Consider the following 15618-nt stretch of genomic DNA (forward strand, 5'->3'; position numbering starts at 1 on the left):
CTCAAGTGGCAGACTCTGCAAGAGAGGCGCTCTGCATCGCGGTGTAGCTTGCTATCCAGGTTTCAAGAGGGTGCTTTGTTGGATGAGGTATCGAATATATTGCTTCCCCCTACTTATACCCCCCGAGGAGCTCACGAATGTAAAATTAGAGAGATTTGAGCACGCACGGAGGCTTCTGGCAGTCGTTCTTCCCCCTCTGGAACAGGAAAGGGAGGTAATGACAGTGCCCTCCGCCACACACCGCTGGGTGGCTTACGAAGTGTAAATGTAAATGTAAATGTATACAGGTAGCAGTAAAATCGCATACACAAGGTATCAAGGTATAAAAGTGCAGTGTACTAGCAGAGCTGTCACTGGTACTCAGATAATTCACGTGAAAAGGTTTCCAATGTGATTATGGAGACATGAAAGGAATTAACAGATTCTGAAATCGGAATGGTGGTTGTGACTAGATGCATGGGAGACACTGTTTGGGAAATCATTAGGGAATTCAATATTCAAAGATACACAGTGTCAAGAGCATGCCAAGAATACAAAATTTCAGGCAGTATCTCTCACCACAGACAACGCAGTGACTGGCGGCATTCACCTAACGACCAAGAGCAACAGTGTTTGCTTACAGTTGTCAGTGCTGACAAGTAACACTGCATAAGATAACCACAGGAATCAATGTGGGGACAAATGTATCCACTGAGGTGGTGCAGTGAAATTGGTGTTAATCAGGGTGTATACATGGACAAGAAAAATAAAATTTCCGGATTTTTCCCGGTTTTCCCAGTTGAAAATACACTTCCTCCTGGGTGAAAATACACTTTTAGAAAACAAAACTAAGGGGGGAAAAACACGTTTTGGAAAGATCTTTGATGTGCAGCAACATGTACACTGCATATTTTCGTGTTACGAGTGTATATATTCAAATTCCACCAAACACCGCATTTTACTTTCCAAAGCATCGAAATCGAGATTGTGACGTGCTTTTGTAAGCCAGTCATAGCTCATGTCATGTGATCTCACCAGCTGATGACAGCATAGGACACGTGATGTAGTCAGCCAATAGCAAGATCACTCTTAAGTAGCGCAAACGCACAAATAAGAAAAGTTAATGGTTTAAATTAATATACATAGTGTTGCTACATGAAAAACAAAGCTTTCACATATAATGGTGGTCTCAAAGATTAATAATCTGCAAGAGAAGCTTCCACATGTAATGTTCATCTTTTTTGCACATGTTACACTTTAAGTTACATCACACAAATGTGCCAGTAAAATTTTTAATAATGACGTAAATGGCTGATCTTCTGGGTCCAAAATTCTTCTCAATGATCGTCCTCAAAGAGTTGATTTTTAATTGAGAGTCAAACGCTCTGTGATTTAAGAAATTCGTCGTACACTCTCGCACATAGTTCATCTTGTGTGAAACGAAATTTACTTTGAAAGTAACGCTTTTCAAACCACCATTCGCAATATTTTCCTGTGACCTGTTACAAACTAATTTGTTCCAGCAGTTGCCAGAGAGCACCAGATAACAGGCGTCACTGCTCTTGCGCAGCTACAATGATGCAGGAAGCCTGTATGTTTGTACATGTAAAACATTAATAGATCTTGCACTATGTCACAAAAGAAACGGGACATCAGATGATACTTCAAGAGCATCAGAATTTCATGAACCATACTAAAATGCATAATTCGGCTTAAAGTGCTCATTCGTATGTCCAGATTTGGATGTAAATTTTCTTGGCATACCAGTACTGAATCATCTCGTGTATGGTTCTTTATTATGCCGTAATGCCATACGTGCTAGAAGATGAAAACGCGCACTTGAAATGCAGCGAACAGTTGAAACTAACCAATACTGTGCAATTAAACACTTCTTTTCAAATAAATTGAGTGCCTCAGTGGAAAAGATTAATAAAAGCCAAATTTCTTTAGAAAACTGTCAAAAATAACTTCATTGTTCTGCTAGGTGATTAATACTTGACTGCCCGAAAGGTGGAAATAAAATAAAATCTGAAACTAATAACATATTTTAGGCTTTCGTAATTATGAGAATGTATTTTAATTTATTTGATAGCTCCCGGCCACAGAAATCTGTTTTGTTTCATTTGATGTGAGAGCAATAAATGAAGAGGAAACAGCAAAACAACTAAACATAATCACAGGTCACATGGAGACTACCCACCTCCCCATTACTGCTCAGACTGCTCTGTGCATAGCCCCGGGTCTACGGTATTTCCAAACTGGAGCAGTATTAGATAGTGGCGCCCAGCCACACATCCGTAGCCAGAAGTGGGAGAAGGTACTACTCATAAGCGACTCAACTGCGCATGCACAAGAGCTGTCCCACAACTGGTCAAATGAATCTAATGTAAACAGCTGTCACGTCATGCTCATGGGAGGCAATTTGTTGTTAGGAAGCATTGCATAGTCTTCCCAAAGCCTTTGACACACTTTGCTGTCGGCAGACGCATGTATGAGCACTGTCTTTCGTTGTTGTATATGGCACATTTCCTTTGCAACTTAAGTTTTATTTTCGTTTTTTTCCCCTCTCGTTCATGTTTTGTTGCTGCAGTATTATTCTACAATAGCGGGATACAGTAATATGCTTTGTTGGAGTATTGGTTCTTACCAGTCAAAATCACAAGAATTTAACTGAAAACTAAAACAATGAAAAATGCCCAGAACTCTAAAAAATTCCCGGGTTTTTCCCAGTTTTCTCCCGGATGAAAAAATTCCCAGGTTTATCCTGGATCTTCCAGGCTTTATACACCTCGTTAATGAACTGTGGCAGCAGATGACCAATTCCAGTACCTTTGCTAATACGACATCACCTGCAGCACCTCTCCTGGGCTTCTGACCATATCAATTGAACCCTTGATGACAGGAAAAGTGTGCCTGGTCAGCTAAGTCCTGATTCCAGTTAGTAAGAGCTGATGGTGTGGTGCAGACCCCACAAAGCCATGGATCCAAATTGTCAATAAAGCGCTGTGCAAGCTGGCGGTGGCTCCATAACTGTGTGGGCTGTGTTTACACGGAATAGACTGGGTCCTCTGATCCAACTAAACTGATCACAGACTGGAAATGGTTATGTTTGACTACTTGAAGGCCATTTGCCGCCATTCATGGACTTCACGTTCCCAAACAACAATGGAAGTTTTATGGATGACAATGCACCACGTCATCGGGTCGCAATTGTTTGAGATTGGTTTGAAGAACAGTTCAAATGAATGATTTGGCCACCCACATCACCCAACATGAATCCCACCAAAATTTATGGGACAAATCGAGAGGTCGGTTCATGAACAAAAATCATGCACCAGCAACACTTTCATAAATACGGATGGGTATAAAAGCAGTATGGCTCAACATTTCCTCAGGGCTTCCCATGACTTATTTGAGTCCATGCCACGTCGAGCTGCTGCACTATGCTATGAAAAATGTGGTCTGACACAATATTAGGAGGTATCCCATCACTTTTGTCACCTCACTATACTAATAACTGCTCGCTTTCAAAGAATACACCACTGGAAACAATCCTTAATGTAACTTATTGTAATACTCATTTATAATTGATGCAGTCAAGCAAAGAAAACACATTAGTTAGGATTTGGATGTGTCGTGGACAATTTTACAGCAAATAACAGTCACTGCCAGTGTTCTTCATAATTGTTATTGTTCTTTGTACATTAGCAAGCAATCGTCATAAATATTATTCCTGAAGAAGTTTGCTTCACTAAATCACATAAACAGGAACTTAAAATAGGAACAAAGCTCATTTTAATATTGATTATTTTACCAGGCAATAAAATATAAATCATAAACTTTCCAAATAATTGTGACACTGGGTTACAACCATATCTGATGCATGTTAACATATCCTCGACAAAACAGACTCATTGGTAGTAACTCTGCATTTATTAATGCATGGCTGCATATAACAATGACTATTTCCCACAATGACCAGAAATGTTTCGCACATGTAATCTCAAAATGTCACTAATGGCAGTCAGTAAGGTAATCATCAACTGCTCATTGCCACACTTCCTGCATGATTCTGAACTGATTCTTTCATTGCACTGTACCACGGTCCTATCTTCGTGTTTGCGAGAAGGTCCGCAAAAGCATTACAACCTTCTATACTAGTCAGAGCACCATACACAGCCAAATCAGCTAAGTTAGGTCTGCTTCCTCCCAGAAATGGTGTCCCTTGTTTCTTTATGGTTTTTATCCAAAAATTGCATTCATCATAGAGAGACTGCCGAACATCGTCTTTCAGGTTATGCCTAAAACAAGAGCACAAACAAAATTTCAGCATACAATTAAGACAATTAAGCAGAACAAGATGAGAGAGAGACAGCATGAAAAAGATACTTGGATGTAAGGTATTTACGGCAAGATAATTTGGTTTACTGGTTTTTCACATGGAACACTTACTCAATATGTCTCTCAATATATTTGTATGTACTGGAAACTAATGACAATGTCTTAACAGATATTATTATATTGTCTTCACTGTTTTCTATGACTCATTATTTTCACAAGAATTATTTACAGGATTAGTTAACTTTTCTCAAATGGACAATAAAGTACCTTCTCTTCAATCTCTTGCCAATAATCCACATTGCAACGGCACCAACATACACCATGATAAACCTTTCCCATGCTGGAAACAGTTTGTCCCACTCGCCAACCTGCAAAACAAGTGCATAATTTAGCACATGACCTATATATTGGAACTGTACGATAGGTGTAAATTTAATCCATAATTGAAGAAACTCTTACGAAAAATGCTTTCAGGATTTATGTTTTGCAGTTCGTCTGAAAGCCTACTAGGTTCCCTGTAATTGTTTTACAGCTATTCCAAATTTCTTCACATCATAAAATATATTTTTACTCAATTATTGTAAAACATTACTAAAATATCTAAGAGCATTAGTAAATTTTAAATAAAATAAAATGTATGTAAATGGCTGACAATTCATTTTCAACAAAGGGATAAGAAGAATACTCCTTTACTGCTCATTATGGTATCTCTATGTATTACTACTAGTAGTAAGTCATTCATTTTAAAAAACATGGCTCTAAATCAGAAGCTAAAGCTTACAGATACACTGCTGACATGAAAGTTAAGCATCAGGAGGGGAGGATGAAATGAAATTAAATTTCACAAATTGAGAGGTTATGTCATTACAAAATGAAGTCAGATTTTCAAAGAACTTAGCAATAAGAGCCCACTTATCACATGGTTCTGCACTCCCTCTGGCCTGGATGTATGCACTGTCTCAGTTTGGATGGATGTCATAAAGCCATTGTATCCTCTCCTGAGGCAAGCATCCCACAACTGTTGTAACTGGTGTTTCATATCCTGGAAAATCAAGCTGGGACAAGGCTGACATCCAAGATCCAAGATCCAAGCTCCAAGCTGCCCCCCCCCCCCCATTCACACACACACACACACACACACACACACACACACACACACAGTCTATCAGGGACAGACCTGTAAATCTTGCTGGCCACAAGAGTACTTCAACACCACACAAACCGTTCTTAGTCATGTGTGGATGATCATTGTCCTGATGAACAATAGCACCATCAGACTGTCCCATTAGAGGCAACACGAGGATGCAAGATGTCCATTTGTACCCTTGTGTTGTCAGAGTTCCCTCAATCAGTGCCAGCTGTGAACTGAAGTAACACCCAATGGCTACACACACTATGACACCATGAGTAACACTGCTATGTCACTCCAAAATATTGAAACAATGGGACCTCTCCCTAGGTTGCCACAGTACTTGCTACCGACTTCCATCTGGAATAATACAGAACCATCTTTCATCACTGAACACAATGTGACTGTATCCACCAGCAGTCCATGCTTCCTGGCCATGGCACCATTTAACACAGCTGTCTGTTACAGTGTTTAACAGCAGGCTACACATGGGACAGTAATACCATAGTCCAGCTGCTGCTCGTCACTGACCAGAGGACCAAGAGGACAGAACGTTGCATGGAGTCCATTACTTGTTCTTGGATGGCAGGTGCAGATGGGACGAGGTTACGGTGTGCTTGGTGCACAATACGGCGATCCTTCCTTGTGTCAATCAGACATGGTCGACCGAAACACTGAATATGAGTATGCCTGCCCTCATGTTCCCACACAGTCCAACATCGGCCAGTCACATCCAAAGGCCCTAAAAATCTGGATATTGCTAGATTCAACCAGCCACCCAGATGGAGACCAACAATGAGGCCCCTTTCAAACTCTGAAAGGCACTGATAATGCTATAGCACATGAGTATGCAGCACCTTCACATCCTTATTCAAAATCTTGCACTACTCACACCCCTTATGCCCTGAAAGCCTGGTAACAGCAATAACACACTCGGGTAGCTGTTCTACCAGCCGCAGAGTATTGCAAACCGTATCATTCAGATATCTGCCATAGTGTTTACAGATATGTAGTCACACTGACATCCCACCATGTCTTCTGGGAGCTTCACCTTTTTAGCCAGGCAGTATACTTTACACTTCATGACATTGGCTTCCTTTTTTTTTTTTAGTAATAGTACTATTGTTAGTAAGTGTTGTTGGGGCTGTAGTGCAGCTATAGTTGATGTGATGTCATTCTTTCCTTAGATAATTTCAAAAGTGACAAGATGGAAATAAAACTTCAGTAAGGGAGTGATTGAGACAAAACACACAGGTCTGCCTCCTCTCACGCAGTTAATATACCATAATGATAGTAGAAATTAGACAAATTATTATTCCACAGAACCCACCTTAAAAACATTTTATTTAATTTCAAAGCATTACTGATTTGAGAATCCTACAAATATACAGCAATGTTCTGAAATCTTAAGCCATTGTTATTAAAGCAAGAAAATCAAGACCTGAAGTAACAAATAAATTTTGTAAGCTACAGTAACTCAAAAACATTAGTTGGCACAAAACATAATGATAACAGTGCAAAGAATGGTACAGATAAACACAAACTTAAGCTTCTGGGGAGTGGTACAGTTCCTCTTACTTGGAATATGTAGGTGATACTAACCCAAGTAGAACAAAGTGAGGACTCTAAATCAAGGAATTAATATAAATGGACAACACTAATCTACAAGAGAAACAAAAGTAGGTATAAGAATAGTGACACTGAAAATGAAAAAGATTTTCTCATTATCTGTGGTTACACGCTAAAAAGTCTTAGAACCAAATTCACAAATAAACTAACTACATATTCAGCTCAAAAGTAGGTTCACCAGATATCAGGTATGAACTATAAAGGTGTGTTCATATATGTAGAGATAAATTCATTTCAGTGCAGCAATGAGTAAGAACTTTGGTGATAAAAGATCTAAGGACTCAAACTAAATTTTTTCTAAATATCACATAAAAAATGAGCCAGTTACCTATACTGATAATATTTTAACATATTATGGACCCGAAGATTTGTCTGCTTTTTATTTGTTTTTGTTAGGGACATTCTCACCATTCAGAACAGTTCACTGAACCACCAAAAACACGCAGGGAAGTCCTACACAAAAAATTTACATAAAAAGAAATTTTAATCAAGAAAATTTAACTCTGTTTCATAATAATGTAAATGAAACACAAAACCCCTTTGTCCTAATATTTCAAATAGTGCAAATTATGTTAAGTTCTTAGGCAGTGTTCAAGGTGCAGTCAACAAAATCTTTCCACCAGAATCTATCATAACAAAGTAACAATTAGATATAAGTATCCAACTGTTATTTTAGGCACTAGAATGATATGTTTAACAATGTTGTGAATACAGCAAAATAAAAGCCAAATAATAAGCTAATTCCATGACATAAGAATACAACAATGACCGTGTGGTCTGTTGTCAAAGCTGAATTAGTAGTTACAGTCCGAAAGAGTTGAATTCCTGAAATTAAGCTTGATGGTGTCATCATTATGTGAGTGTGTGCTGTAAAGTAATGCCTCCAAATTTTTTATTCCTTTCTCAGTATTAGTAAAGTATTACATGTCATGCAGATCATTCGGTCACCTTTCCTGCTTCGCTGACAAGATGTAACCCTCTGCCACAAGAGGGATCTGAATTATTGTGTGTAATGTGGTGATGTGTAACTACATCAGCGCATGAGAAACAGCATACTACAATCAAGTTCCTGAAAGCATGAATCTGATGATTTCCTCCACACATTAGGCACCCTCTCCTATTCTGCATCAACTGCAACAAACCAGTGTCTTTGGTTCACTGTCACTGTTCATCCTCCATACGGTCCTAACTTGGCTCCATCTGATTTTCAACTGTTTCCAAAACTTAAGAACACCTCTGAGAACTTCACCTTGATAGTGATGAAACAGTACAAGCAAAGGTGAGGTTGTGGTTTTATCAACAAAGTCAAACATTCTACAGTGATGGTATCAAGAAACTAGTCCCATGTTGGGAGAAATGTTGTTCATTTCCAGGGTGACTATGTTGAGAAATAAATAGGTAGACACAGAGAAAAAAGCTCTAGAATGTTAATCAAGTTTGTTTTATTTAAAAATCTTTAAGTGTTTTTGCATATTTGTAACTCCAGGTCAAATATCAGAGTGCTTTAATGAAATAGATTATCAAAACAGTAAATCCTTTAGTCTGGTTTAAAAATTTGAAAGCTCCAAATAGTTTAAAAAAAAAAAGACATGGAAATAATTATATTGTCACTAAAAAAAAAAAAAAAATATCCTGAATTTTAAACTTCCTGGTGGATTAAAACTGTGCGCTGGACTGGGACTCAAAACCTGGGACCTTAGCCTTTCATGGGAAAGTGCTCTACCGACTGAGCTATCCAATCCTAACTCATGAGCTGCCCTTACAGCCATACTTCTACCCATCTCTCTCTCTTATCAAATTGGCACATACTCTGGTGTAGAGTGAAAATTCAGTGATGACTGTTACCGGGGTAGGGACCATGGTGTAGGGAAATGGATGCACAAGGAACATAGGGACTGAGCAGGATATGGGGTGACGGGAGGGAAGGGGGATCATGAAAAGCTGTTCTAGTGTGGTGGGCAAAATGGTACAAAGAATGAACCTTATTTCAGTGCACAATTTTATGAACCATAGCCTTGTTGAAGTACACAATTAATACATTCAGGACGAGGATAGTACTGGGTGATAATAGGTGCACTGTGCATTTCCTTGACTTATCATTTCCTTGACTTTTATAAGCATTTTCTCATGCCATCATTTGGCGAGTAGATCTTTTATCTATCCAGTTATATTAAATAAGAAGCCAGAGAAACCAAAACTGTTGAGTATCTAATTAATAACTTGTGTAACTTTGCTTTCGCAATGCACATTGAAGCATGTGCTATTGACATGGAGGATAGAAAATAGCATGCTTTCCACAAAACACTGGTTTGTTGTACATCGTGTCATGTTGTAAAATGTTGTATTAATGTGATGCTTCAGCACGTGTAATACCGTTGAGTATAGGCTGCCCTGTCCCTCTGAAGTAAATTATTCCACATGTGTTGACCTCACAAACACCCTAAGTGTGCAGCATATCAATGGCATCATTGATTGTCTTCTAATTTTGTTTTTGATCTGACAGATCGCTTTAATGTTCACTTGGGCAAGAATTTTCTCCACCTGGACCTTGACTGTATGGTACAATAGTGGTACATTGTTGTTCTAACCCCAGATCTTTGTCACTCTTGTTCTTTGTGCGTATGACTCTTTGTTGATGCTTACAGCATTAGCTCTGAAGGTGGTATCCAGCTTCCGGCTTCTGCAGTTTGGGCTCCATGTTGTCAGCATCACAGATTCACTGAGCACTTTTGCACTGTAAGTGTAATACAGACTTCTTGTGCTGTGGGTGCATTGTGAAAGTACATTTTATGGGAAGTTGCGAAAGTCTACACATGTAAATAGTACCATGTTTATTTTCAATCAATTATACAGCAAGGTATTGTTCTTTCCAGAAACACACCTAATGTATCATGAGAATTGGAACTGCAGAAGAGGAGAGGGGGAGGGACCCATTAGGAATGTGTGCTGAACATCAAAAGGAATCATGTCACCCATTACAAAAATCCTTCAGATATTAACTGTACGCCATCAGGCCTGACTAATTGCCATATCGCCAAAGTGGATAATGTTGATCGATCACAACTAGGGACCAGATTTCAATGACTAAAAGAAAAAATACAAGTGAAATATGCCTTTATGACCTAAAACTAATATGAACATGACCTTAAAAAATAAAATACAACTTAAGTTTGTTTAAAAGTACTCTTGTTGATTTTTTGTGTACCATGTAATACAAAATTCACTTCTGAACAAATTGTGAGTATAGGACTTACTTTTTGCAGCGTTTGAAACTAAATAGCACTTATTTTTGAAATGTTTGTTTTTACTACAAAACACAACTTGTTTAATGTATTCCTGTCAATCTACAGTTTCTGCATAGTTGCACTAGATCAGAACATGCATTTTCTGGTTTTCTATTTTCAAAGATCTACAATTGTCTTGATGAGGATAGTTTTGTACACAGAAAGTTCCTCTGCACATCACAGACATCGCATACGAGTACATGAAGATAGCGAGGTAACTGCAAGCCAGCTTTAGTTCCTTTTCTTCGAATATTGTGACATTTCCAGAAAGACTGTCATTAATTTTGGACATTGCAGAATATCCACAATTCTGCTGTAGAACACTTTGTTCACTTTGTCAGCCAAAAAGCCATGAGCTTGATCCAATTCACTCGGTACATGTTGCACAACATTTGGGTGTCACACAGCTGAATACCAGCTGCTTCCATTGATACAATGGCTTTTGATAACACTGAAAACTTGACACTGATGTACGCTAAGTTCCCAGACAATGTACCTGTAGAGAGCTCTTTTACATTTTTGATAGTACTTTATTCATCACTATCAAGATCACAAAAGATTGTCTTTATTTCGGTGTAGTTGGTGCAGTAATACTCAGCAGTATTAAGCCGAGAACCGCATTGTGTAAGAACAGGCTGAGAGGGTAGGGAGGAGCAGTGAAGGTGCTCGTTCCTTCAATTCCTGCACCTATAGTGGAGCTTTCACATAGACTTTCTTGCCATAGGAAGTGATGTACACCATACTGGGGTAAGGAATCTGAAGCTTCTTGGCTGCTTTAGCCATGTATGAAGCACCACCTGTTACTAGCAACAAATGTTGTCTCTATTCACACCATCCAGCCACAGTAGCTTCATAGAGCTGTCAAACAAAATTGCAATTGTCGAGTTGTTTACTCTCTTGAGAGCTTCACATGTTTGGAGGAATGTCCACTTTTACACCACCAGCAAGAACAAAATTTGCAACAGAATGTCCACCCCGAACCTTTTGGTCATCCACATTAATTCTTATTTTGTTGAGCACCTCCTTGTAGTGTGTGGGTCAATAGTTCTTTTCCAATTTATATTCATCTGGAACTGGATGTTGGTGTACTTGGTCAAGAACTGTCTGAAGCATTAGCTTCTTCAGTGGGATGCTGCAAGAGACCATCATCTCACACACCTTGAAAAATGATTGCACAATTGAAGATGGACCTGTCTGTTCAAATAACTGTGTTCTGCTGCTAGATTGAACAATGGAAAATTCAGAACGGAGTGTAACACAAACATCAAAAGGATAGTTTCTACTCACCATATAGCAGAGATGCTGAACCACTGATAGGCACAACAAAAAGGCTATCAGAAAGTATGCTCCTTGTCATATTGTCTATTTTCGATGAAGGCCTTGTTGGACAAAAGCCACTTTCTGTTGTGCCTATCTGCAACCCAGCGTCTCCTATATATGGCGAGTAACAACTATTCTTTTCATGATAGTGTTTGTCTGCTGTAATTTTTAGCACTTCTCTTAACACAGCTGCTGTGTTTGACAGTATTACAGTGTTGTTGCACATTTAGCTCTTTTTTGCATTAACTTTAATTTCCGACAGTTTACAAAATAATAATTCCCCATCAAACTGCGAATTGTGGTTTATAATCTAAGACATTTGATTCACGTACAGGAAACTTGTCAAAATTGCGGTAAAATTTCACCATAAACACAGAACAGCTGGTGTTACCAAACAGCATCATAATAATAATACAATTTTGTTATATATACATACAATAAAATCTAACACTTTGTTACCCCTTCCTCAAATTATCATTTCATCCTCTATGTATTCTTCTATTAAATAGTAGCATTTCTCCCGCAGAATCTGCTGAAGCCTCTTCTTTTAAAATTTCTGGCTTCATATTAAATATGTTTTTGCCCATTAACTCGTTATATTTTTTCATCCCCATATACTGTGGGGTCGCATATAATTTCAACTGGTGTGAGGACAGCACAAAATTATTTTTATTTCTCATGTTATACATGTGATTAAAATGATTCTCCTCAAATACACTCCTGGAAATTGAAATAAGAACACCGTGAATTCATTGTCCCAGGAAGGGGAAATTTTATTGACACATTCCTGGGGTCAGATACATCACATGATCACACTGACAGAACGACAGGCACATGGACACAGGCAACAGAGCATGCACAATGTCGGCACTAGTACAGTGTATATCCACCTTTCGCAGCAATGCAGGCTGCTATTCTCCCATGGAGACGATCGTAGAGATGCTGGATGTAGTCCTGTGGAACGGCTTGCCATGCCATTTCCACCTGGCGCCTCAGTTGGACCAGCGTTCGTGCTGGACGTGCAGACCGCGTGAGACAACGCTTCATCCAGTCCCAAACATGCTCAATGGGGGACAGATCCGGAGATCTTGCTGGCCAGGGTAGTTGACTTACACCTTCTAGAGCACGTTGGGTGGCACGGGATACATGTGGACGTGCATTGTCCTGTTGGAACAGCAAGTTCCCTTGCCGGTCTAGGAATGGTAGAACGATGGGTTCGATGACGGTTTGGATGTACCGTGCACTATTCAGTGTCCCCTCGACGATCACCAGTGGTGTACGGCCAGTGTAGGAGATCGCTCCCCACACCATGATGCCGGGTGTTGGCCCTGTGTGCCTCGGTCGTATGCAGTCCTGATTGTGGCGCTCACCTGCACGGCGCCAAACACGCATACGACCATCATTGGCACCAAGGCAGAAGCGACTCTCATCGCTGAAGACGACACGTCTCCATTCGTCCCTCCATTCACGCCTGTCGCGACACCACTGGAGGCGGGCTGCACGATGTTGGGGCGTGAGCGGAAGACGGCCTAACGGTGTGCGGGACCGTAGCCCAGCTTCATGGAGACGGTTGCGAATGGTCCTCGCCGATACCCCAGGAGCAACAGTGTCCCTAATTTGCTGGGAAGTGGCGGTGCGGTCCCCTACGGCACTGCGTAGGATCCTACGGTCTTGGCGTGCATCCGTGCGTCGCTGCGGTCCGGTCCCAGGTCGACGGGCACGTGCACCTTCCGCCGACCACTGGTGACAACATCGATGTACTGTGGAGACCTCACGCCCCACGTGTTGAGCAATTCGGCGGTACGTCCACCCGGCCTCCCGCATGCCCACTATACGCCCTCGCTCAAAGTCCGTCAACTGCACATAGGGTTCACATCCACGCTGTCGCGGCATGCTACCAGTGTTAAAGACTGCGATGGAGCTCCGTATGCCACGGCAAACTGGCTGACACTGGCGGCGGCGGTGCACAAATGCTGCGCAGCTAGCGCCATTCGACGGCCAACACCGCGGTTCCTGGTGTGTCCGCTGTGCCGTGCGTGTGATCATTGCTTGTACAGCCCTCTCGCAGTGTCCGGAGCAAGTGTGGTGGGTCTGACACACCGGTGTCAATGTGTTCTTTTTTCCATTTCCAGGAGTGTAATTGTTGTCTGGTGTGTAGGAAGATTATAATTTCATAAACGTATACGGAGGGAATTTGTAGTTGACTGTGTTGACTTCCGTAAGTTGATTGTTATGTTAGATTTTACGTTCCTCAGATTTTGAATGTTTGGTTTTGAAATGTAACAAATGATCATTTAAACTGGAACCAGTTTTCTAAGATATCCAGTGTGCTTACAATGGAGCTCGGAATTTTTTCTGTGTAATCAACTTCAATTAAAACAGGAGTATCATCCACCAACAGAACTGATATTTGAGGGTAAGTCATTTACATAGAACAGGAACAGGATTGGCCCCAAAATGGAGCCTTGAGGCACACCTTGTGATACTGTACTCCATTTCAAACAATAACTCACTGCATCTGAAGGGATAGTTACTGTTTGTTTTCTGTTGTGTAAGTATGATGTGAGCCACTTTAGAGCGTTGTCCTTAATCTCATATTTGTGTAAGTTGTAGATAAGCAAGTCATGGTTAACTGTGCGAAATGCTTTTGTGAGATCACAGAATCTGAACCTTTACTCCTCTGATACAATGACTTGCATATCTTTTCAATAAAGGTATTCACTGCAACCACGGTATTTTTTTCCTGGTTGAAGTCCAGATTGGTTACTTATAATAATATCATTTTTTTTTAATACAATTTTTTATCTGGTTTGCAGCTACTTTCTCTAACACTTTTGACACGACTGGAAGAATAGAAACAGGGCAATAGTTTCCCATGTCTTCCCTTGACCCTTTCTTGAACAGAGGTCTGGCTTTGGTGTACTTCAAAATAACAGGAAAGCATCCCTGTTCAAATGATAGGTTGAATATTTTACTTAAGGGAGGTGCTATTATGTCACACAATTTAGTGAGTATCCCATCCGACCCGGCAGAGTTTTTATTTTGATGATCTTATAATGTTCTCCACATCCTATATTGTGACTTTTTTAAAATCCGTAAGATACTCAGCTTCTTGGTGGAGTCCAAGGGGATTTACTTTACTCTGATACACTGTTACATTAACATCAGACATTGCCCCTTTTGTGAAGAATTCATTTAAACACTCTGATATTTGAGCTGTGTTTACAATAAAGCTATCATATAGTTAATGCTGAAGAACTTATCTGCAAAAGCACAAACAAAACCTCGCACCTTCATGCTGTTTGAGCACTTTCCTTTTGGTATCTTTAACTAAGCTGGGTTTGCATTCAAACCGAATTACATCAGGTTTTGGAGCATATACTGTATTCAAACATTATGAATCACCTCAAAGGGAACGATCTATTGATATGTAATCAGCATGGTTTCAGAAAACATCGTTCTTGTGCAACGCACACGAAGTAATGGCCGCTATCGACAGGGGATCTCGAGTTGATTCCGTATTTCTAGATTTCCGGAAAGCTTTTGACACCATTCCTCACAAGCGACTTCTAATCAAGCTACGGGCCTATGGGGTATCGTCTCAGTTGTGAGACTGGATTCGTGATTTCCTGTCAGGAAGGTCGCAGTTTGTAGTAATAGACGGCAAATCATCGAGTAAAACTGAAGTGATATCAGGTGTTCCCCAGGGAAGCGTCCTGGGACCTCTGCTGTTCCTGATCTATATAAATGACCTGGGTGACAATCTGAGCAGTTCTCTTAGGTTGTTCGCGGATGATGCTGTAATTTACCATCTAATAAGGTCATCCAAAGACCAGTATCAGTTGCAAAGTGATTTAGAAAAGATCGCTGTATGGTGTGGCAGGTGGCAGTTGATGCTAAATAACGAAAAGTGTGAGGTGATTCACATGAGTTCCA

General features: G+C 40.2%; 1 protein-coding gene across 2 annotated transcripts in view; it reads right to left on the reverse strand.

The window, feature by feature from the left end:
* Nucleotides 1-3651: 3651 nt before the first annotated feature.
* The window catches only part of LOC124545546 (prostaglandin E synthase 2), a 46202-nt gene continuing 34235 nt past the window's right edge, over nucleotides 3652-15618 (reverse strand). For both annotated transcript variants that reach the window (XM_047124497.1, XM_047124495.1), the window contains exons 5-6: nucleotides 4588-4688; nucleotides 3652-4280 (exon numbers count right to left, since the gene is read on the reverse strand). In XM_047124497.1, the coding sequence (XP_046980453.1) occupies nucleotides 4019-4280; nucleotides 4588-4688 (363 nt within the window). In that variant the 3' untranslated portion in view covers nucleotides 3652-4018. The remainder of the gene's footprint in view (nucleotides 4281-4587; nucleotides 4689-15618) is intronic.

Source organism: Schistocerca americana, chromosome 1 (genome assembly GCF_021461395.2).
Source record: "Schistocerca americana isolate TAMUIC-IGC-003095 chromosome 1, iqSchAmer2.1, whole genome shotgun sequence".
NCBI lineage: Eukaryota > Metazoa > Arthropoda > Insecta > Orthoptera > Acrididae > Schistocerca > Schistocerca americana.